Genomic DNA, 24,155 nt, shown 5'->3' with positions numbered 1-24,155 from the left:
ATTCTAATGTATTTGAAAATTTTGCTGTGTTACTTATTCTATGTTATCTTTATTAACAGGAATCTTTTTGTCACAGATGTGGTAAGACTTTCTGTTACTGCATTAGAAAAATGAATACTGACGAGGCTATTCCAAATGCTGAATATTTGATCAAAATGTCATACTATGGCAGAACTGAAGTCTTTTTCTAGATTCAAGAAGTCACATTAAGAAAGAACATGGAATATACTAGCTCCTTTTTATAGCTGATGAAGGAACATTGACAGTGGTCAATGGATTTGTAAAATATTTTTAAGATTGGATCTCAGTCCATGTCTTCCTTTCTCTTGGACGGTTACCAAAGTTCTAGGAGATTTTAGGTAAAAATTACCTCTGCTTCCAGAGCATTTAATGAATATAAAATTATATATTTATATGAATATATATAGAAGCATATTCTATTGTTTTCCATCACTGTTATTTCGTATATTGTCATTATTTTTGTTTGCTATTTGATCTCCTGTTTTTCTACTCTCTTCTTTTTCCTTATGACACATTTTATTTAACTACAACATCTGCATTCAATTTCTCTATTTATTGTGTAGGTTTGTTTGAGTTTTCACACTTGCTTTCACATTATGCTTCTGGATGAATTCCTGGTCACCATGAAGGATATTTGCTAATCACAGTGGGATTTTTGCTAATCACTTCCCTAGCACAAATAACTCAGCCTTTTAATCTGTGCAAATTTACTTCTCTTTTCTGACCTTCATGTGTCATATTGCCTAAGTTGTTTGAAGATTTTAATGACTTAGATAAGTTACATTTTAAAGCACAGAGTTTAAAAACGTATGTGATGTTTCTCGGAAGTGGCCACTGATTTCTCCATATGCCAGCACAGTGTTGGACTTTCTGTGAAAGGGAATATAATAGAATCATAGAATGCTTTGGGTTGGAAGGGAATTTAAGGATCATCTCATTCCAGCCTTGGGCAGGGACACCTCCCACTAGAACAGGTTGCTCCAAGCCCCATCCAACCTTGGACGCTTCCAGGGATAAGGCATCCATGTCTCCTCTGGGGAGCCTGTTCCAATGTCTCATCACCCTCACAATAAAGAATTTCTTCCTACTAGCTATTCTGAATCTACCCTCTTCCTGCTTGAAACTGTTCCTCCTTGTTTTATCACTACATACCCATATATGAAGTCCCTCTCTCAGTTTTCTTGTAGGCCCCATCATATCTCACACTTAAATCTGTTTTGTGGTATAAACTGTGTCCCACTTCTGTGTTGCAGGAGTAGATTTGAGAAATGTCTGACCCCAAATCCAGATGGCACTAATCCTGAAACTGCAGTTCTGAAGCCATCAGTGTGGGAAACTGTCCGACCTCACAGGAAGAAAGCAAGCCTGCCTATCAACAATTCATATTTCACCCTGCCCTATACACACTGACTGGAAACTCTGACCTGAAATTCAGATCAACCGCAGACATCCCACAGGTTCATTCATGGAAGTCCTTAGTACAAAAAGGAAAAAAAAAAAAGTTGCTTCTTACTTATGTTCTCTGTTTTAAAATCAGCTGCCCAGATTACATTACTATGACTAAGATGGAACTATGTCAGTTCAGGAATTTTAGCTGAGAGAGACATTCCCTTGCATTGTTCTCTAAAAGGTCCTTACATGTGAAGACACGTCAATGAGACCTGTTTGTTTTACAGAGTCAGTCTATAGAATGCTCCTGGAACATTTTCGTGGCAGCTGGCAACCAGGAAAGCATCTGATCTCCAAAAAGGCTTCCAGCCTAAAGCAACGGTGCCAGTGAAGGTGGTCCATTTCATAAGCAGGAATTGTTTGCAGAAGCAGGATCCCAAACAGATCTCAACCAGATAGCAGCAAACCAGCTGTCACTAGCACCTTTAACGCAACAGCAGCCTCTGACCTTCTCATATAGTGTGACAAGTAGCTTTTATGATACTTGCTACCACAGTGCTTATGAAAGTGGTGCTTGTACACTACACACACAGCATCCCTACTGCACAACATTTTCTTATCTAAATAAACAAGCAAATAAAAGCTAGAGAGAAGGATTAAATAGACAAACAGAGGAAGAGATGTAACTGCCTGCAAATTTCATGTCAGTTTAATGCTTTTGTTTACTTGTCCTTTTGGCAGAGTTTAATTAGTAAGGGATTAGTTGACAGAAAGATAGATCTCAGGAGACTTTAAGGATAGGCATGAAAGAGAGAAGGTGATGGCCAGAGAGGAGGTACAAAGTGGCTGGAGTGAGGATGAGCTGAAAGAGACTGTAAGAAAAGAAGCTGAGGAGGTTGCAGAAGGTGGCTGCATGGCATAGGGGAGAGGTTTTCATAACTGGAACTGTAAAAAGCAGTCTGATATCTGTGGTGTTAAATGTACAGAGACAGAGGAACTGTCTTGTCTTGCCGCTAACAAGTTCATAGGAAAGAGGCAGCCCTGAATGTGTAATACTAAGGCAGCCCACGGTGTGTCTTCAACAGCTACTATACAGCATGTTTTGGGGTGTTAAACTCTTCAGTGTCAAATTCAGCTTTGAGCTGACTCCTCCAAAACCACTTGTCTGGCTGAGAGTCAATGTGGTACAAAAAGCTTATGCATCCTAGAAGGTGCCTCTCCTTTGCTGTTCCAGATTAGAGAGCTGAGGAACCCCCCGGAACCCCAGGTCAATGTCCAGTCATCTCAGGGTTGGGGTGTGAGGAATCCACATAATACATCCTCTTCCATCTGAATTGCACAGAGCAGCAAATCCAGCTGCCAACAGCGCCTGGTTTCTGGAGACTGTTTTGCCTCCAGTAAAGGCCTTCAATTGTAATGTGGCATGAGGGAGCTGGGGGCCACTGTGGGAAACTGCAGGTAGCAGCTGGAATGAAAAGGATGTTTGGAAACTAGCTAAGTAAACACTTATGTTAATTCAATGTAGCAAGCTGAAAGAAGACAGTGGTGCTGTTTATTTTTGCCTAATAGAAGACAAGCTATTCAGCCTTTCTAAATTATAATTCTCTTGTGAAGTTCAAAGGCAGGAGCTATCTGTATATTCCTGTAGCCATCAAGGAAGGAAAGGGGAACTGCCAGTGGAGGGTGGTATTGTATAAGATAAAATAAGTAGCTTCTCCCTTCTTGGCGTTATCAACCAGGGGTAGCTAAAATAACATCAAAACAGCCTTCCACTCTTAGCTTTCAAAATGACAAACTGCATTGGGCTGGAAAGCAACTTCAGGCTAGGGATAGAGAGATGAGGAAACTGTGGAAAGTTGCAGAAAGAAATTAGGAGGTGAGATTAAATGGAAAGGTCAGAAAGGAGAAAAAACAGAATGGAGAGGATGGAATCCTGGGTAAAAGAGACTATACAAAGGGGTGGATGGTCACCAGGGCAGAGGATCAAAAAAGGGTTCTTGCATCAATAACAACGCGATGGATTAAGTGATTTTTAAAAATGAAGCAAAACATCAAAGATTGGCAATACACTAGTTAGGGTTCATTCTGGACTGATGGAGAACAAACAACAAAATTTTCTGACCAAGCTTCTCCCTTCCTGACGTCCATATGCACCATCAATGCTATGCAGGGCATAACGGTACCCTAACCAAGTTATAAACTGGAAGTAACTTATCCACAACTGATCCTGTTCATGCTGTGAAAACACTTTGAATTCCTGCGATAGTACTTTGATTGATCCAAACATTAATTTCTGGGAATGGGTCACCTTTAAGTATGTTTACATTGTGTCTTGAATTGCTGAAGCCTTATTTAGCAATCACAGTAAGAATTACTATTATAAATTAGAAACTTTAACATGCTATTAACACCATTCTAACAAAGGAACTTTGACCACATCACATAATTCTGCTCCAGAAATTAACAAATTCTAGATAGTTGGGGTTTTTTTCCTTCTTACTCAGTCTGAAGTTTTCTTTTTTAAAAATGTAATTTCAGCTTTCAAGACTTGATAAACTCCTAACTGTTCATGGAAAAATTCTTTCTGTCCTATTTAGGTTATACTCCAAAATCTTCAAGTATGAATGTATCAAAAAATCCCACTGAAAATACTGTTTTGAGCTGAATGTGGCTTTAGAGACCCTGAAACAGCAAACTGAAATGCTGCTCAAAGCAATTTGAAAAAAAGTTACTTGCACATTCATGGGGTGTTGTTTCTGTTTGCTTGCTATGAGAGTATCATAGAACCGACAAGTGGCTGAGGTAGAAAGGGGCCTCTGAAGACTCTCCTACAGTAAGACCAGGGTCAGCTAGAGCAGGCTGTTCAGAACCATGTTCAGTTGAGTTTCAAGAACTTCCAAAAATGTAGACTTTACAACCTCTCTGGAAACCACTGTTCCAGTGTTTGGTTATTGTCCTCTTAAAAAAGTTTGTCCGAATGGAATTTCTTGTATTTCAGTTTCCTGTCTTTTCACCAGGCAACACTGAGAAGTCTCGTTCTGCCTCTTTACTGCCTCCCATCCCGTATTTCAAAATGTTGTAAGATTCCCCTTGAGTCTTCTCTTCTGAAAGCTAAACAATCCCAGCTCTATTCAGCATGCAGAATAACACATGTATAATACATTTGGCCTTGTAGGATAGTATATCCAAACTGCAAACACTTCCAGAAATACACATCTGCAAGAAAGAAAAATAAATAGAAGTGAGAGGCAATTGGCATCTTCCTAGAAAAACAAGGTCACAATCTTACTAAATAATATATAGCAGCTTCTCAAACTGCTTAATCAAAGTGAAAAAGCAATTTTTAAACAAGAGAACAACTTCACAATTACCACTTTTGGAAACAATAAAAATGTACCTGTCTTCACAGAAAGTAGTCAAAACGTATTCGGGTTTTTTCCATTTGGAATGCACACAGAATAAGAACTCATCTAATTGTATCTCCCTTAAAGTTTATCATAACAGAACATCAAAATGAGAAGGGCAATACAAACAAGAACTATAACATGTTCTGAAAGAACTAATGCAAATATTTCCATATCCTTAGTCTGCAACAGTTGCATTTCCAAAAATACAGCTATGAGATCCAAAATAAGGCCCAACTGGCACAGAGCCTTTTGGAAAGAATGTAAAATAATAGTAATAAAAATGTATTTAACAGACCAAAATAGGATGCATAGTGACACAAAGAACAAAACATTATCTGAATAATGGCAATGTCACAGTGGTAATGTTATACTGAATAAACCATAAAGTTTATTGGTGGTAATCATAACATCAAAGTGAAATGAGGAAGATTCCATCGAGGGATCCAGAAGCAACAGTTCCGAGAAAAACATCTTCTGCACATATACAGAATCCATTATGTCAGCAATGACAAGTATGATACTTCCAGCTGGATAGAAAAGAGATAGGAATCTATCAAAAGCAGAAAACAGCTTGTTAGATGAGAAGCCAATACTTGTTGACATATTACCTGCTTCTCAAAGCACCTTTGACAGAAGAGGTTTTTCATAGCCTTTCTCTGAGTTCAGACACAGTAGGTTTATTACTGAAAGCAACTGAAGCAAAAGACCAATAATACAGATAATAGCAGTGTTGAAATTACTTAAATGATTCTCCAAGCCTTGCCAGGCCTAGTCAAATGCAACCTCCACACTAATTCTTCCAATTTTCTTACATTTTGTTAAGAAAATATTGGAATTGAATGTGGGTATTTATTCTTGCTGATATTATATGTTATCACAGTCATTAACTTTGTTAATGACAGGTATCATCACATATACAAATCAGGAAGATCCATAGGCTATATGTCCCAGGGCATAATTGAAAGAAAAACAGTGAAAGAAAAAAACTGAACAGCATTAGGCTAAGCCATAAAGTGCAACTATTATCTCATGCCAAGAGGAAAAAACTAAGCCAGTTTAAAGATACAAGCATAGCTAACACTTTAGATCTCTCCCTTCTTCCTTCTCACTCAGTACTAAACATCTTCCACTACCATTGTCATGGTTTAATGCTGTGTCAGCAATTTAATGAGTGACAATAATGTTCTCTAAGCCCTCCCCCTTCTACCCGGATAGGGAAGTGAGAGAGAGTAAGGAGAGAGTCTTCCAGATTGAAAACTAAACTAGACAGCTTTAGTGAAATAGTAGTGATACAAGAAAATATGTACAAATATATACAAATATGTACAGAAATGTACAAAACCTCTATTGCTCCCCATCCCCAGCAACTCTCACATCACAGCCCTGAGCCATGGGGCAGTCCTGGAAAACTCCTGGACTGCTTCCAGAACTAGTGGCAAAGCAGACAGGAACTGAGGGTAGAGATACAAGGGTCAGGAGCACATGGGCTTAGGAATCAGGGAGATAGGCAGACAAAATCCTTCTTGGACACCAGCCAAGGACGAAAGAGACCTTGACTTCTGGGATCCCTCAATTTACACCAAGTATGACACATATGGGATGGAATATTCCATTTGGCCAATTTTGGTTAGCTATCTAGACTGCTTCTCCCTATGGGAGTATTGTAGATGTGACCCCTCTGCTCCTTTAATGTCCGAAAGAGCAGATTTGCCAAGCGGAGCAAAGTGGCCTTGGTCTCTAGCAGTAACTATAAACATTGTGTGTAATGAGCCCACTAGCTGGAAAACTTGCCATGAATTCCAGCAAGTGTGCTGCTTGAAAAAGAATCCGCTGGAAGAAAAAATCAGCAGAAAGAAAACTTGCTTCATCCTGGCCCAAACCATGACAACCATAAAAGGAAACTGAGCTGCCAGCTACTCCTGTTTCCTGCTTATAAGACAACACATATTGTTAGAGACCACATCTCTGCAGGCTTCCTTCATGTACATAGACATATCTGATAGCTAGAATTTTTTATAGCTGATAATAGCAATGTTCAATTTAATTTGCAACACTGCTGAGGACAGTTTTGTGAATAGTAATTCCATCAGTTAACTCTATCTGCTTAATCTAGAAAGATCCTTTCCAAGCATCAAGACAAAAACAACTTGCCAAGTATGGTGAACAAATGTTTCAGCTCATTACAGCTTCCCACAATACAAGCTTAAGCAGTTCCAGGAATAAAAGAAAGTTGTGTATTGGTGTGCATGCAAGTGCATGGTAATCTGTTTGAGCAGATGTACTGTAGTCTTTATCTCCACTGACTGGAAGCTAATGGTCAGATTGCTGGATCACTGCCCATTAGGAGAAGAAAAAATAAAAGGAAGGTATTTTAGTCCCATTTAGATATTTGATGACACCAAAGGAAGATCATATAACTATCACCATGACCATAATTTGTTGATCATCCTGAAGCCACAGTCAGTCTAAAGTACCTTCTTCATAATTATGCTGAATTGCACAGGTAATACCATGTTTTTTTTTCATACACTTATCTCCCTTCTCACACTAAACAGCGTCTAAATACATTAATCCTTTTAAGAGTGTACAGTATAAAAAGTTTCCAAAGAAAGCACAGATGATAGGGTCAAGCAGTCATCAGGGATATATTTGTAACTTGTCATCTAAATGTGTGCACGCAATACTTTTCCCTCTCTAAATAATAAGGGGTGTTAGGAATTCATAACTGTGTTAGTAACAGCAAAACAGCAAAGATTTTAAAGATCCCCAGGAATCTTGGAGATATCGTTTGATTTCAGGAGAGGTGCAGACCTATGTTTATAAAAGAAGACAAAGAACTGCATTGCATCAGCTGCTTCAGTTTTGTGTTCAGACAAAGATTCCACAGTGTTCACTGCACCTGCAGAACAGAGCATCAGGCTCCTTGTTTTGGAGGAGAGAGGTATCACATAAAATGGATTAATTCATTGCACTATTCAATACAAACAGAAGCTGTTATAACAACTCCTTGAAAGCTTGACTTTAATGACAGGTTAGTCTTGAGCTGGGGACTACAGCTCAATGCCTAACAGTATTCATGTTGGATGAGATCCCAGACATAGTTAAGGTACTGGTTTAGGTACATTTATGGCCAAAAATAAGGATAGGGAAATAATGTAGGGAACAGGAAATAAGAAGTTATGCAGTTCCCAGCTTGCCCTCACAATGTCTGACAGTCAGTGAACAACAGTTGCACATGTGTATCTCATTCTTTGTTGAACCTAGTGCTTTTCCTGGGAGGAATTTGTCAAATTCCTTTTAATTTTTTCATAAAGGAAGTACAATTTTTTGCAATGCAAAATAAAATTGGAAAATTTATTGTCCCAGCAAGATGCAAAGCAAATATATAAGGCTCAGAAAGAAGGTAGACAATAGATGCCTAAAAAATTAAATTTGGTATTTTCCTGTCCTCATATTACAAGAAAAACTAAGTAATAAAATAATTTCTGCAACCTTTTTGACGTCATTATTTCAGGTCAAAGATTCCTAGCCTGTGTAATATTCCATTAGATGGAAACCATTCCATTCCTCTGATAATCTTCGCCACCATCCCATTAAAATTTCTAGTTTTACTAGGTATTAAGATATTATTGCTATTGCAGGACCAGAGAATCATTAAATATGCATGATATACCATTTTATTTTTTAAAATTAATTTCCTTTCTATTTCTTTCTAATAAAGTATTAATATTGTATTTCTCCTTTTGATCATGGCTAAAGATTGAACTGCCATTTTCAGAAAATTATTCTTTTGGACTCTCCTTGCCAAAGAGCTATTACTAATTTAGAGCGAATAATTAGCTATTCATTGACAGCATCATTTTTTTCCCACGGATATATTTTATCTGCAGCTTTGTTATGCATATTCAGCAGCAGCACTCAGGTCTGCATCTTTTCACTATTAGTGTAAATCTTAGCAATTCTGAGCAAATCTGTACCATCAGCATTTTTTTTATCTTAGCATTTTATCTTAGCATTTGCCTCCTCTTCCAGCATAAAACCTAATGGAAACACCTGACTTTTTAAATGTTTTTTTTCTCCCCTTATTTCTCATCTTTTAATAAGCAATTAAACCAGATTATTTTTCTTTTTACTCCATGACAGCTTAGTTTCTTAAAGAGCAGACCTCATAAAAAACTATCGGCTGTCCAAGGATATTGTACCAGCCAGATAATTCTTGTTATTGTGTTGATTTAATTATGGTTTCTATCAACTTGCCTAGTACAGAAGTTAGACTTGCTGAAGAATAATTCTCCAGACTTGCACCAAAATCCTTCTAGAAACTCTTTCTGTTGGTACATAGAGGCCAATCAAAACACTTAGTTGTGTGGTCAGCAACTCAGAACCTTAATCTCTCAGTTTATTTTGAACTCCTGGGTCACTGAAATCTGTTATTGGCAGTTTCTCACAGTTCAAATGTACCGTGTGATTCTAAACGAAATTATTATTCCAATTCTGGCATTTACTCAGCCTAGAAACTAATTTCATTTCCACAGTATTTGCTGTGAACTATTCTTTTAATGACACCCCAGTACAAATGTAGTGCATTATCCCAATGCTACCACTATCTGTGGCAACCAGCAAAGTGAGTTATGTAGCACTCTTCCAGGATATACTGGTCAAGTACGGTTTTTAAAGAAGAATACAGGAATTTCCAGAATAAAAAGGTTTTAAAGAACAATTAGTCTGAAAAACAAGAGGACATTTGAAAGCACAATGTCTGGACACTGATCAGTTCTTTCAGGGAGAAATAATTTTGCTTAGATTTAATCTGGTTTTCCTTGATTGGATCTTATTTGTTCCCTGTACTAAAGAGAGAACCCAGAAGGAGGAATTATCTATGAACAAAAACAGTAAATAAAATAGAGGTATTTTTAACAGTCCTGAAAAATATGGGGTTTTATTTATTTTTTTATTTTATTTAAGTTACTGACTAAATATAAGTCTCATATTAGTTCAGTGAGGATAAAAGCATGGTAGCTGGGCAGCAGTAGAGGGAAAAATACAAATTCTGCCCACTGGAAAAGCTCAAGAACAAAATGACAAATTGTGCTTTTCATTACAAACTCTTTAAATCCACTTCAGGACTATTACTGATGCCTAAATTTGATATGCAAATGTGAAGATCTAAAAATGAAATATTACTTTAAAAACTTAGAGTAATAATTTGTGAAATATTTTATCTATATTTGAGTGCACAAGAAAGAGGGAGAAAAGCCATTCTTGCTCACACATATTCTCTTGTTTGTTACTACAAGGGCTTTTCTCGTTCTCCCCTCCATTTGCAGATATGGAGGCTGAGAGTTTGGGCTTGGATTGGCCAAGCTCAGCAGCAAAGAAGGGAAAAGAAGGGAAAAGAAGAACCCAAGTTCCTCACTTTTAATCAGGATCCTAAAGCTGTGCCTGGTACCAGTCTGGTTCCTATGAAAATAAGGAATACCAGAGGAAGACTTAAGTTTATTTAAAAGGTACTTCATAATTACAGATCTCCCCTTCCTCAGAGTGGGACAGGTACCTCTAGTAAATGCAGCATGAAAATTATAAAGAAGAGGGTTGGCTAGACCAGAAGGAGAAGTTAGTCAGGACAAATAAAACTAGAAGTCAAACTTTGGTGGTACAGACTCCAGTTCTGATGGCACAGAATCTTACTTGTCTTTATGGGGAATATGAGTTGTCTGATGTCCTTACACAGGGTACCTAAAATTCAGAGCTATGCGCAGAAACTTTTAGATCATCCTTATGTGGCAATACCTTGAGCTCCAGATTTACCAACAATTTACATTAAAAGTCTTCTAAACATAGTCCTTGATGATCTAAATTGTCATTTTTCTGCAAGCAAAGGAGACAGCTCTGGTTGTATTAAAACAGCACATCAGTGCGTTATTCTACATTTAGTAGTTCACGGAGGTGACCATTAACTGGTCTGATTTAACCCATTTACAAGCACTTACCCTGGGTGAATGGATATTTTAGCATAGTTTTGCCCTTCCTATGTCTTGGTTGTATATTTGCAATGCACTTTTGAATTTCAGTAGAATTGTTTTTATCTCCTCTTTAACTATGTATAATTACTGGTGACAGCACACCAACTAGAAGCAGCACCTCTAGATTAATTAACAGTGAACTATAATTAAACACTACAGTACTTAGAGATGGAGTGGTCCCTAGATAATATTGCTTTATCTTTAATGAGTGTTTATCATTCTTGTTTGCTTCCACTGTGGCAGTCATCAAGGTTAGTGACAAAATTTTTTAATTACATGGAAACACATAGAAGGCAATGCCTTAACAGAAATCAGCTTGAAATATTAATGATTTAAACATAATCTCAAAGTACTCAGACTCCCGCCCTACACATTTTTAGTCAGTTTACCTATGGATCTCAGTATTTTCCTTAAGTTATACCTTAACAGTAAACAATACTGCACTGTGTTCTATGACTATTCCTGCTCCTTTATCTCTGAAACATAAAACATATTCTCCCATAAGAGTATGTTTTATTAAATGCTTGTCTTCTCCAACTCAATTTTTAAATGAAAGATTTGATAAACGATTTCTGATTCCTGGCTCAGGCTTCACTAACAAGTCTTTGCATAGCTATTAAGTAAATCTCTTTATTGCACATTTTCAAGATGTAGTCTGATGCTTAAATTAGGTTCCTAATGGAATTAAAGTGTCACATTCCTACCAAACTCTATAGGCACATTGCTACCTAGGGTGCTCTGAGGAAGCAAATAATCTATGACTTTCTCCAATCCCACACTTTCAGATGTCACCAGAAATAACAGATTCTACTACCCTCAGAAAAATTCCCTACATTTCCAATTGTTGCAGATTGAGAGCTGAAGCAACTAAAAATAAGATAACATATTGGGAACGTCCTCTTTCAACTGTAACATGCTTATAAATACTTGCTTATAAATACTTGCTAAAGCTTACATTATATACCATATGATTATGCTATATAAAGTATGTATAGAGAAGTATTGGTATTGCAGCAGAATGATGCTTATGTAATAATCAAATTTTCTCCAGTAGAAATCCTGATATCTGCATTGTTGCCTTGATTGTGCTTCTTAATATCTTCTTAATTTATTTTGTTAGAACAATAAAACAATGTGCGTGAAACATTATGCACCTTAAAGACTGAAAATAGAAAAATATTGTGAGTATTAAAATAAGCAGATCTTATTCTGTCCCAGCCTAGTCTCTGTACTAGCTGGTCTGAGTAGTTAAAATTAGGCAATTTAGGGAAGGGAGGGAGGTTACCATTGTTTAAATCCTAAGTAAAAATAGAATACTGATTGGGTTCAAATGAAGGTTGTTCTCAAAGTAACTTTTACTTACAGTGCTAGAAAACAGATTCTTGCTGTCAGTCCAGATACATCTTATGCTAAAGCACAAATGCACAGAAGTCTCTAAGGGGGACAAACTATTACAAATGCCCACCTGGTAGCTTTTCCAGGTGCAATACAACATTAAGAAAGCATTCTGGAAAATAAAAGTATGAAATACTTGCACATAGCAAATATATAACCAAATATTTATTTGGGAAACTGAGGCAGAACTAATTGAAAGGTGTATTCACTCACCGCCAACTCTTGGCCTGGCTATAGCTATGTGACTGAAACAGCATTTCCTACCACTGTTTCTTGTTCTCCCTCCATGCAGCACCTTCCCTCCCCCACTCCCAGTAGGCCATCAGATTGTGCCAGCTCTGAACACTGCTGCAACTTACTGCTGAGTCACACCATTTCATTGCTGGCACAGAACATCATCATCACTGCTCTGACAGGAATACTGCAACAGCAGCCTTCTGGTACAAGAAAGGAGAAGATCTTTCAAGGCAAACACAGTGACATAGCTGAGTATAATATGTTCTTTCAGAAAAAGCTGTCTTCTTCAAAGTAAGTTCCCTCAGGTTTCTGATCATTGATTTAGAAATAGCACAGTTCTCTCTCCCATGATTTCACCTCTGCTCACATGCAACACATCCAGAATGGCCCAAGTAACAGCGTTTGAAGGCAACAGGCACTAGAAGAGACTTCCTTTGTTTATCATGGTGCCACTGAAGTCTTCTGGGGCTGACAGATGCTGCTCCAGAAGGCTAATAAGATGAAGAAAGCTCTTCCAGCTGGACCGTAAGAGGGATTATGTCTGAACAGCAGATAAACAGATTATTCCAGAAACGGACACTGCTTTTTTTCAAAACCTCGTCACTCTTGTCTTATCACTGCAGTCACCCAGGCTAGAAGTGTGTGCATTGGACGGACTTGTCCAACTCCTGCATTCTGGTATCTGTTGCACTCTTCGCCTAATTACAATTCAATGCAGTCCAAGGCTGGAGACACCTGAAAAATATTTTTAAAAAACAACAAAAGACATTTCGGGATTTTAGTTTTTTAGGAAAAATAATAATTCTTCTACGCGACCTAAATATTCTTGTTTCCTGCATGATTGTTCTTGAAAATATTGAATAATCAATAGACAGCATGCATTTGAAAACTGGATTAATATTTTTGATCATTTGCCTTGCTCTGCATGTTCAGGGAAGCAGAGGTAAGTTCATATGAAAGGTTTATATTAAAGCATGTTACGTGTTGAAAAAAATTGAAAGTTCCAAATATTTTTGTGTTACATAACTATTTGTTTAGAATTTGGTATTTTGACAATTCAGCTAGAGACAGTATAGTTACTGACACCGCTATAAAGGTGGAAAAGGAAATGTTGACTAAATACTTTATGTGTGTTTCCCAGGGTTTACAATGTCTTTAACAGATGTAATTTAATTTTTATTTACCTGCATATGTTCTGTCATGAAAGAATAGAATTGTGAAAGTATTTACAAGAAAACAGCAGCTAACCAGTGTTAAAAACATTAAAAATCTCACAAAAATTTTAAAGTTTCTTCAACACAAAAAACAAAATATAGTGATGTGATTTTTCCCTGTTCAGTGTCATAGACTTAGAGCTCTGTGGAATGTGTTTCAATTTGGAAGACGTTTCGTACTAACTTTTCCATCTATGCTTTGATATTTATATAATTTAATTTAAAAACCTTACAACTGCTTTATGCTTGCCCAAGTGTACAACTGCATATTTTATATCAACCTCAACCATGCTGAGTAACTGCAGAGAATGTAAAATGATTACAGAGAAGGGTCCTCAATGGTATTTAAATATATGTAATGAAATAGTGTAAGACACAGTCTGGTGTCAATACTACTTGTAAAGTTTAATTTACTTAATTTTTTTTTTTTATCTTGCTTTTCTTGGCACAGATATTATGTTTTTAATTTTTTTTAAAATAAAAAATACTGTTCTTGTATCTCTGAAATGACATAAATCTTCTCTAGGGGACAATTACAGTACTGAAAAAATCCTTGGGAAAAAGTAATGCATTAGTTAACACTAGATTTAAATTTTAAAGCTCTTTGATTTCACTTTTTAATTCTATGTAAATACTGTAATTTAATCATTAATAATATTTTAGGAATATGGCAAAAAAAAATGAGAGAATGAGTGACAGCTCATGTCCGACAAGCAAAGACATATAAAAATGCGCTGCTTTTGCATTTAGGTTGCATGTTCTATGATGGAAAGAGACAGTATGAGTTCCAGATAATTTTGGCATGCTTGAAGGTATCATTACAGTCCATATTTATAATAATGAATTGAAAAAGTGATAATGTGAAAGTGAGGTCACATAGTTTCACCTATTGCAAATTGTGGTTGAATGTTACAATACATTTCCCATAAAAGACTGGCAAAATTCTGGGAAGATGTTTTTACAGAGAGGAATACAGAACTGTATATTATCTCCCTAATAGATGTAGTAGAAGTCTTGGTGCATAGAATGTTTATCAAAACTCAGGAAACAATCATGAATAGCAAAATTCACATAGCATCTTGCTTATGTAGCAGACTTGGGGTTTTCTCATTTTTGATGGCTGCCAGGGGAAAAAAGATTTATTCTGTATGTGCACGAGACTGATAACTTGAAAAATTCTCTCCCATCAGTTTTATGAAGTACAAGTGGTATGCACAAATGCATAACAATTACCCTTTTATCACCATGTAGTCATGCCATATGTAATATTTTAGAGCTATGTTATCTCAAATATATGCACACAGATCTCAAAAGACTTAACACTTGTTTTAAGAAACTTCTTTACCAAAGCAAGGATAATTCCAGAACTGCTATGTTATGAGTCAGCATTAGGTTTAGAAACTTTTGGAGAAAAAATTCAAAACACACAGGCTCTCCCAGTAGTCTGAATACTGATATTAACCATTTCTTAATGATTCTAAAACAGAAGCTTTGAAGTTTTTAGGGCTATTCAAGTTTACAGTATATGTCAAGTCTGACAGATGAAGAAATAAGAGATAAAGTTATAAAATATTCTCATCTTAAAAGAAAATAAACCACATAAAACTATTAATCTCTAAACATTTATAGGATTAATAATTGGGGGGTTTCTCCTCATTAACAAAACTATCTTAAACTCAAATTCCAGTTTTACCCATATCTGTATTTCAAGGTTATCAACAATGGGGCTTGCTGAGTAATGACTTTTGGTGCTTCTTTCCCCTCCTTATTTTAGGACCGAAAAAGTCCTTTTCCCAGACATTTGAGAGGCTGTCTAGGAGCACCTTCAATTCTACAGGAAACTGTAGGGACCCATACAAAGCCTTTAGAGATAGACTGTGCATCTTTGGCCACGACTATTGCCAGAATCTAGGGAATTACCTCAGGGCCTGAACTCAAGTCTTTGCTACTGTCCTGACACAAACTGTAACAATGGGAAGGGAAAGTAAGTGGGATAAAGCCTTTGCAATGGCAAAAAAAACTATGTGCAAAATATAACAGTTGAAAAACGTTTAACTGTTAAATGGTAAAACACTGAAAACCCAGACTAACTAGCAAAATACAGAGGAGCTTTGAACTCTCCAAACTATACATTGATGCTCGACACAAACTAACACTTGCTACTGAGAATATAAGGGAGCCAGACAGTGTTCAGAGCTAGTTTAGTGTTATTTTTTATTCAGCAAGCAAATATCTTCTATTTACTCAGTCATTCTCTAGAACACAAAGGCTTTCTGTGTGCTCTATGAAATCATTTTAATTCATTCTGACTTACCTCTTCCCAACTGGCTGTTCCAGTTCAGTGTTGAGGAACATCATGACTATAATTGCTCTAGAGAAAAGGGTTAAGAAAATTTGTGTCAAAATGACAGGGAAGTCAAAGAACACAAAGCTTCAAATAAAAAAGATAAAATAAAAAATAATAAGAATAAAAATAAAATAAAATAAAAATAAAATGAAATAAAGACATCTGCTTTTTGCACTGGGATTATTTTCTACTTTCATGCATAAAGTAAGAATTACCAAGTTAACTTTATCTTTCTTTGTTGTGCTTATAAAGGAATGAAAAGTAAAACTTTACCTTTCCAAATAATGTAACACTGGATTATATGTGGGGTTTAATCTTTTCTATTTCCTGGCTAAGAGTCAAACTTGAATAAAAATACCAGAATATTACCCCTGAATTTTAAAAATTAATTCCAGATATAATTGCACCCATACCATAGTGATTAGTGAACTATATGTGAATGAGCAGTTTGATGTGTGGATTTTTTCTCCAAAAACAACTGTGGACAAGACGATCACTCTTAATAATAAAAGGTTTTCTTCCTTTCAGGACAGTAATTTACAAGCTACAACAAAGTAACTTTACTAGAAATCCTAACCTGCTACAAATGCAAATTATTGCTTATGCTATTCTTCATTTCTCAGCTAATTGTGATGTCTTGGTGGCTTCAGCAGTACACCAAGTTATATGGCCAAAATTCTTTAGGTGTAGCAAACATAAGACTCCTTCTGAGAAGGAAAACTGTATGCATTCTACTGCATTTTGATGTTTTAAAATATTTTAAATATATTTTTCCCCTCTGATTTTGTACCTGTATCCTAAGTCACATCCCTTTGGGATTAAAATGAGTCTTCTGCTTATTCTCTATCACATAATTATTTCATTTTTATCATTAATTACATGCACTATGCTGTACATTCCAGGCATTTCACATGCCTAGCTGTGTTTCAATGTCTTTCCTTTAGGAATGTGTGATATTGAACAACAAACTTCCTAAAAAGAAATAGCTGTCTACTAGTATATGCATATATACTGACATTTAGTCACTAATAGCTGCTAGTTACTGGACAGACACTTCAGAATAGTAGCACACCTGGATAATCTAATATTAAATATCATCTGGTAGTACCCTGACACTTAGCCACCAGTACAGGTGTGTTTATATACCCTTACAGAATTATAGCACACCCTGTGACATACTGCCAGTTTTACCTCTACAATATACCTGAGTAACACTACCATCCTCATTTCACAAAAGCATCAGGACTTGAGGTATAACCTGGAAGCAGAAGCCCTGACTTGTCATTGCAGACATTGCAGTCATAAAGCAGGAGAACATCAAAGTTTAGCAGGTTGATTCTCAAAGCAGCTTCCCAATTACAAAGACTTCTGCACAGCAACAGGACCCAGACTCGTAGCTGTGCAGCTACACAGCTCATTGTACTTAGGCCATGATGCTTATCAGCACAGTTGTGAGGTTCTACTGGTTTTTAAATGTCTGCTTCACTGCAGAACCAAAAATACCTTATTTTTGGCCACGCTGAATCTTTCGGTGCCTCTCTCAGGTATTCAATTGTACAGTAACAATTTTGGTAATCTTGTTACCTGAAATACCAGTTTCAGTGAGCATGCTCCAGGTATAGCTTTCACACATGAGCCAACACAGATCATAGAAGCCCCAGCAGATTTAGATACGCAGTAGTAGCACACTCATCTTTCACTTTGTGATTTTGTGGTTACAGCGAAAAATGAAGGTAGTTCTAGTTGTTTTTTTCCCTTTCCTCTTCTCCCTCAAAACTAGATTGATTTCATCTAGTTCAGAGGTTGGCTTTACTCAAAGCAAGGAATTGGACTAGGTGACCTCCAAGTGTCCTCAAAACCTAACTTGATGTATGCAGTTTGACACATAACTAAGTGAAGTAAGGTTAAGTTCAAGTCCCCCTATGTCAAAATAAGATGAAGTCAATTAACTGAAGTCTGTAGATTGCATGTACATCAGGTAGATTCAGTGCCCTGACACTGAAAGTAAAACTGACCCGTTCCAATTACACAAGATCAAGCAAAAAGATGGCACTTTGGCTTCTGGCTTTCTTGTGTGCCAACCATTCTAATCATCCTTGTATGTTAATACAGTTACGTCAGTAAAACCATTCTGCTCTGCAACTCTTTGACCCACAGCATCACAATTGTTGAAATGTTAACACACAAGATACTACACCCAAATGTTTTTTTAACATAAGGATAACAACAGGAATATATTACATAAGGATTCCTGGGAGCCTTACCTTAGTTGAGTAGTATGTTAATAATAACATAATTCTTCACCTTCCATAAATGTTTAAAGGAGAATCATCACACGTTCCTGCCAAGAAGTAAGATTTATGAAAACCCGCCACTGTAGTGCAAACAGCAGTGTGCAAACAGCTTTGTGATACTTGTGCAGGAAGTTTGTTACTGAACATCATTCAGCTAAACACAGGGTCTTCTAAGGTGCAGGCCTGGAGCTATTCCCCATAGCTGTTTGTCACAATTAGATGCCCAGGCCTCATTCCACAGGTAGTTACTGTTCAGTGAGATTTAAAAATTACTTTCATACAGTCCAACATACCAAACAGGAATTACCAAGCTCATAATTGTCTATTCATTTTGAGGAATTAAAATTAATTAATTTTAATATAAATGGCTTAAATCTCTTCCATTCTTTTAGGAATGCAGGCATTCTCCTCTGGCCAGTGTTCATCTTCTGCAGCTAGGTATCAGTGTCAGCCCCTTATCTTTCAGCAAAACATTCCCACAATACTGGATACTGCCCCCTGGCCCAGCAGTTCACTGCCTAAGTGGACTAAACTTGAGGAAGTGAGATCCAAACTGAGTTCTCTCCTGTCCCTCAGCTACCCCAGTTAGCTCCCAGATAAGACCCACTACCCATCAGGATCTGTTCATTGTTGGGGCCAGGTCCCCTCAGCAATTTCTTCTAAAGTCCCTTCACTGTGTGCATTAAGAATAGTTAAAGAACATATTGGACCCAAAAAGAAGTACAAGCGTGACATATGATCTTCTGTTTAAGGGCACTGATCTCTCAGAGACAAGTCCAGAGCAGACCTAATATAAAAATATTAGTATTGATTTTTCTAATATGAGATTTCAATTTTTAAAGCCATGAGCCTTCACTGTGGTGAAAACAAGCTTGGAAATGTAATGCAAACACAGTCAAAGCTATAGTGTCTGACAAAGCACTGGCAGCAAACAGCCCAGAACATCAGCCAGAGTACAAGATCATCTACTCTCACATCTGCATGAGAAGATAAGAGTTTGTTGGATGCTTCTCTGGGAGAAGATATGTGCTGCTCTTAGTACTCATATGTAGGTTCTAGACTACATTTGATGATAAGGCCATGGCATACTTTAATTTTTCCCTGTTTGTCCAAAACTCTTCAATCCAGTCAGACCCTTCCTATGTAAGTGGAACTGAGGCAACGTGGCTTAAAAAATTTGAAAAGGAATATAAGGAAAGGACATGTCATATCACTGTCTCTCACTGGCAGGTGCTGTTAGAATTTGAGGTCCTCCCTGCTCTCATGACAGGAGGAGTCTAAGTGAATAGCCCAGGAAATCACTTCTCATTGTAACTTCCATATTCCATCTAGTGTTTACACTCCGCAGTCCTTTCAGAGATCTCAGGATCAACTTCCCGTAACTAGTCATCCTTTCTTTTGTTACTGGTTGACTTATCAACACAGGGGTGATTTGCCTTGCAGTATTTTTAATTGGATCACAACACATTTATGGGATTTTGTTGAATTAACCCTCTTTGATAAGTTTTCCTCTTGTCATATGTCAGCAGTTCCCCTTAAATAAGCTTCATCTTTTAATTAATAATTATTTTATTGTAAAAGCAAGATGTCTGATTCATCAATCAAACATTTGTCCTAAAAACTTACTTTTCAGACTAATCTGCTTTTTCATACACGTCAAACCTTGTGATGATTTTCTTGATGAATTTTTCAGACATCAACAGTTATGTCTTAATGTCATCTGGAATTTTGCTGCTGAAACCTTTAGTTACCATTCTTTTAAATTCTTATCTTTGTATTCAATAACATCATAATTTTCCAAGGTAAAATCAAACTAAAAGTTTATATCTGAATTAATGCTGTAGGTAAATGTTCCTATACAGAGATTGCCTACATTGCTGAAAAAAAAACCCATATCCATATGAAACTGGAGTCCTCTCAACAGTTATACTGCTAACAGCTAGAAATGAATAAAGCTGTATAGAAAAGCCACCACTACAGTTATACAAAAAAAAAAAAAAAAAAAAGAAAGAATACAATAGGAATACACCCTTCTTAATCCAGTGTTTATAAAAGCAAATAAAAGAAAATATCATTGACCAATTATCTACATGGCTTTACACTTTTTTTTTTTTATTTTCTAGAATCCAGTGAAATAATAATGTACTTTTCATCATGCAGATGATTAAAACACATAGACATTCTCTGCTTTCAAATCTACTTCTCCTGCCTTGTTTTTTTTGGTAATGCAGGTGTCAAGAGACAAAGTGTAGAGACTTGGCCTAATTCTGAGAATTTCAGATTTTTAATTTGAGAAATTAATACTGTTAAACTGCCTGAAAACAAAACCTGAAGAACAGTACTATGAGCTTGAGAGACCTGCATAGTCATTAAAGCACATTTGATTAAGTCCCATACAAATAAGATTGTGATATAACGCTTAGAAAATTAAATTATTTTTACATCTTTTGTTATATTTGCCTAAGTTCAGGACTAGAGGTCAGGAACTCCAAATTTTAATAATATCTTACAATGACTCTGGAAATCACCATGTTAAATCTATCTCAACTTTTTCCCTCAAATGTGCCCCCTGGAAAACTGGGACAACATGCAGATTCTTTCATGTGAAAATAAGGAAGGAGAGTTACAGTTTTGTGTAAGACACCCTGGAGATTAAGTAAAGCACAGTTAGAGGTTACCAAACTTCAACAGTTATCTGTCCTTCAGCCCATAAACATCAAAGAAAACAAAATCTTAGACACAGCTTCTAAAGACAAAACTGAGGCAATCGCTTTTGTGAAACAACAGAGGTAAATTAAAAAGTCATATTGGGTAGAGTAAACACTAAATACATCAGAAAAACAACATATTATTTGGATTTTTTACACTATCAAATTATGCATCCTGCAAAATTTGTACCATTCCAATTTACTCAATTACTATGTTGCATGGTGAAAAGAGAAGTAAACAGCTAATATATATGAGTTGAATTTCATAATAGCACAGCTCTTTTTAGGTATTTTTTTTCTCAACTCAGGATACTGAAATTCACATATCTGAAAAGGTGAATATGGAGGCATATTATAGTAAAGCACATGGTTGAGCCATCTGGGAGTCCTTAGGTTAAAATTTGTCACTTCAGAATTTCCACAGACACAGAGGAAAACACAAGTCTGAAGAATTACGAACAAATAATGTTTGTTCTAATAGACAGGTTTTCTTCAATTCACATTCAGTAAATATTAGGAAATAAGTATAGGAAAAATGTGGAAAAATAAGTTTTTGCTTCCTTTAATTCAAATTTTGTGTAAGTTTAACAAAAGAGTAATTTCAAGAACTGATAATAATAAAAGGTACTATTAGAAAGGGAAATTTCTTAACCACAAGATACAAATGTACTAAACCTACCACAGTAAGCATACATAAGCAACAAGTCCTTCCCACACCAAAAACAAACAAACAAACAAAAAAAGCCACACACACAAAAAAAAAAACAAACCCAGAGATAACTGGAAGTAAATAATATATTGGTCATTTCCATAGACTGAGAATTCCAAAAAGTGACCCTAACACAGAGAATTGGAAATCATTACAACAATCATTTAAAAATCATCTCCTTTTTCAGTCTTATGAATAGTATAACTCTTAATTAAAGTTAATGACTTAGGGGTAAATCCTGGTGAGGAAGCAAATCCTTCAAGAAAGACCTCTGCTCCATACAAAAGCTATCAAAGAGCTTAGTGACAAAATCCTCTGCCCCAGTTGGTCAGAATGCCTGGGCAGCTGGGCTACCACAGTTAATATAGCTTGTGAAAGGTAAAAGACTTACAACTGTCTACTTTCCATGTAGATTTTTAGTATTTTCTTCTAGAGCATTTCAAGGGTCTGCTTTGAGATTTCAGTGGCATTGAATTTTCTACTCTCACTTCATATATTATTCAAATATTCAGTGTCTCAACAATGTTTGGTCATTTGTGGTTTCTGATGGATCCAGAGCCATGTTTGCACAGGTTTTGTGTGGTTTTATATATTCCTTTTAGGCAGTTCATGGTTCACAATCTGATATTACTGTGGAAAATTGCTTTAATTTCATTGAATAAAAAAACCACTATACAACTGCATCATCATTTTAGTTTACTTTGCAACAATTAGTTACAAGCCTACAGGTTGCTGCCTTGGGCATGCTTATAAAGCAGTAACAATCTCCTGTTGCCCTCCTTGTATAACTTCCTGCCTTTCACACAATATTCATCGTAATCAAGGACTCAACTTTTACCACATCAGAGTCACATCAGCCTCATAATATATATGTCATTATTATGATTTCTACACAGTAAGCATTGGATGTTCATTCTGAACTTAAATAAGAACTAAGAACTACGTATGCATGCATATATGTGTATATTGTATTGTATATGCGTGTATTGTACAGTAGAACTTTTCCCATTCTTTACCTCAAGTACTATTCCACTTGTGACAGGATGCTTTTCAATTCCTTCTCTTTTATCATTATCTGCCCACTTTTCTTTAAACATTTCATTAACACAGTTCCAAATTGTCAGGATAATGTTTTTACCTTCCTTATTTTCTTTTGATTTGCCTAAGAATGTGATAATTAATAATAATAGTGTTTGTTACATGGAGCATGACATCTCTTCCTTCTTCAGTAAAATGATAATTTTTTACTCTTAATTCTTTTATAGTATTACTCTCACCGAACATGTTCCTTCTGGACCCTATTATTTCCTTTTATTCTTCTTTTACAAGTTTTGAAAGCATTCTTCAAAGAGATTTTTTTCAGTTGATTAACAGCATTGAGGTACATATTTTCTTCCTTAAAGCTCTTCAATTATCCACAAATTTTACAGGTTTCTTTCAAAGTAGTTGTTTCAAAACTTGTTTTATTCTGTTTACAATTTTCCTTGGTTTTCTTCTGTATTGACAATACCAAATGCATGAAGACAAACAAACAAAAAAGGTTATTTCCAAATTAATTTTAACATCTTTCTTAAGATGAATGCAAAATTTTGGAAGATAATCTAGTAGGTGCTAATTACTCCTGTCACATAGTCCTCCAAAATGCTCTATTTCAGCTTATTTAAATATGTACCTTATATGCTATTTTTATCATTAACATTTTTACATTCCATTTAGCTGCCATGTCTTAAAATACTGTGACAGAAATACTTCAGAAGCTGAGCCAGATGAGTCCTGAATTTTTGTGTGCCTTTAAAGATGGAGGATCCTAGGCTTGAGCCTATTTTGACATTCTAGAAGCATTTCCATTTTTTATACCTAAGTCAATATATACAATATATACCCATAAGTCAAACGTTTAGATATTCAACTCCTACTCACTGATTTCAGCTCTTTCTACAGCAGCTGTTTTGGACTGTTATCAGGAATAAAGATCTATTGAGGTACAATATTAGAGTGTTCACAACACCTATCATCCAGTGGCAAAGAAACATAATCATGGTCTGATCTGATTAATACTTCAGTTTAGCTGAGTGAAGAATAAAGGAGTGCACTGTAGTGTAAAAGAGAGACTGGAAACAGCTTTTTCTTCCCTCAAAGACAATTAAACTACTGTTCAGCTTTTGGAAGTGCTTCCTGGCCCAGTTTTTGGGGTGGGCTCAAGACTACAAACCTAATGTGAAGGGAGATGTGCCTTGGAGCCCAAAAGAAAGATAAGAGTATCTTTAAAAGGTGCAGATTCAAGGTACTACAGTTTCTCATTTTACTTATCTGCTAGCACAAACACCTTGATACACTGTACGCTGATACAGATATGCTTCACCTTCCCCAGGCTGTAGGCTGTTACTTAGCACTGTACAGTAAATTTCCCT

The 24,155-nt window shown here is 36.2% G+C and overlaps 1 protein-coding gene across 1 annotated transcript in view; it reads left to right on the top strand.

Annotated features, from left to right (window-relative positions):
- The first annotated feature begins 13,348 nt into the window (after positions 1 to 13,348).
- The window catches only part of IMPG1 (interphotoreceptor matrix proteoglycan 1), a 57,596-nt gene continuing 46,789 nt past the window's right edge, over positions 13,349 to 24,155 (top strand). The window contains exon 1 of the mRNA XM_010003436.1: positions 13,349 to 13,415. Within this exon, the coding sequence (XP_010001738.1) occupies positions 13,349 to 13,415 (67 nt within the window). The remainder of the gene's footprint in view (positions 13,416 to 24,155) is intronic.

Source organism: Chaetura pelagica, unplaced genomic scaffold, assembly GCF_000747805.2.
Source record: "Chaetura pelagica isolate M959 unplaced genomic scaffold, ChaPel_1.0 scaffold150, whole genome shotgun sequence".
NCBI lineage: Eukaryota > Metazoa > Chordata > Aves > Apodiformes > Apodidae > Chaetura > Chaetura pelagica.
This window is presented reverse-complemented; position numbering and strand designations above follow the sequence as displayed.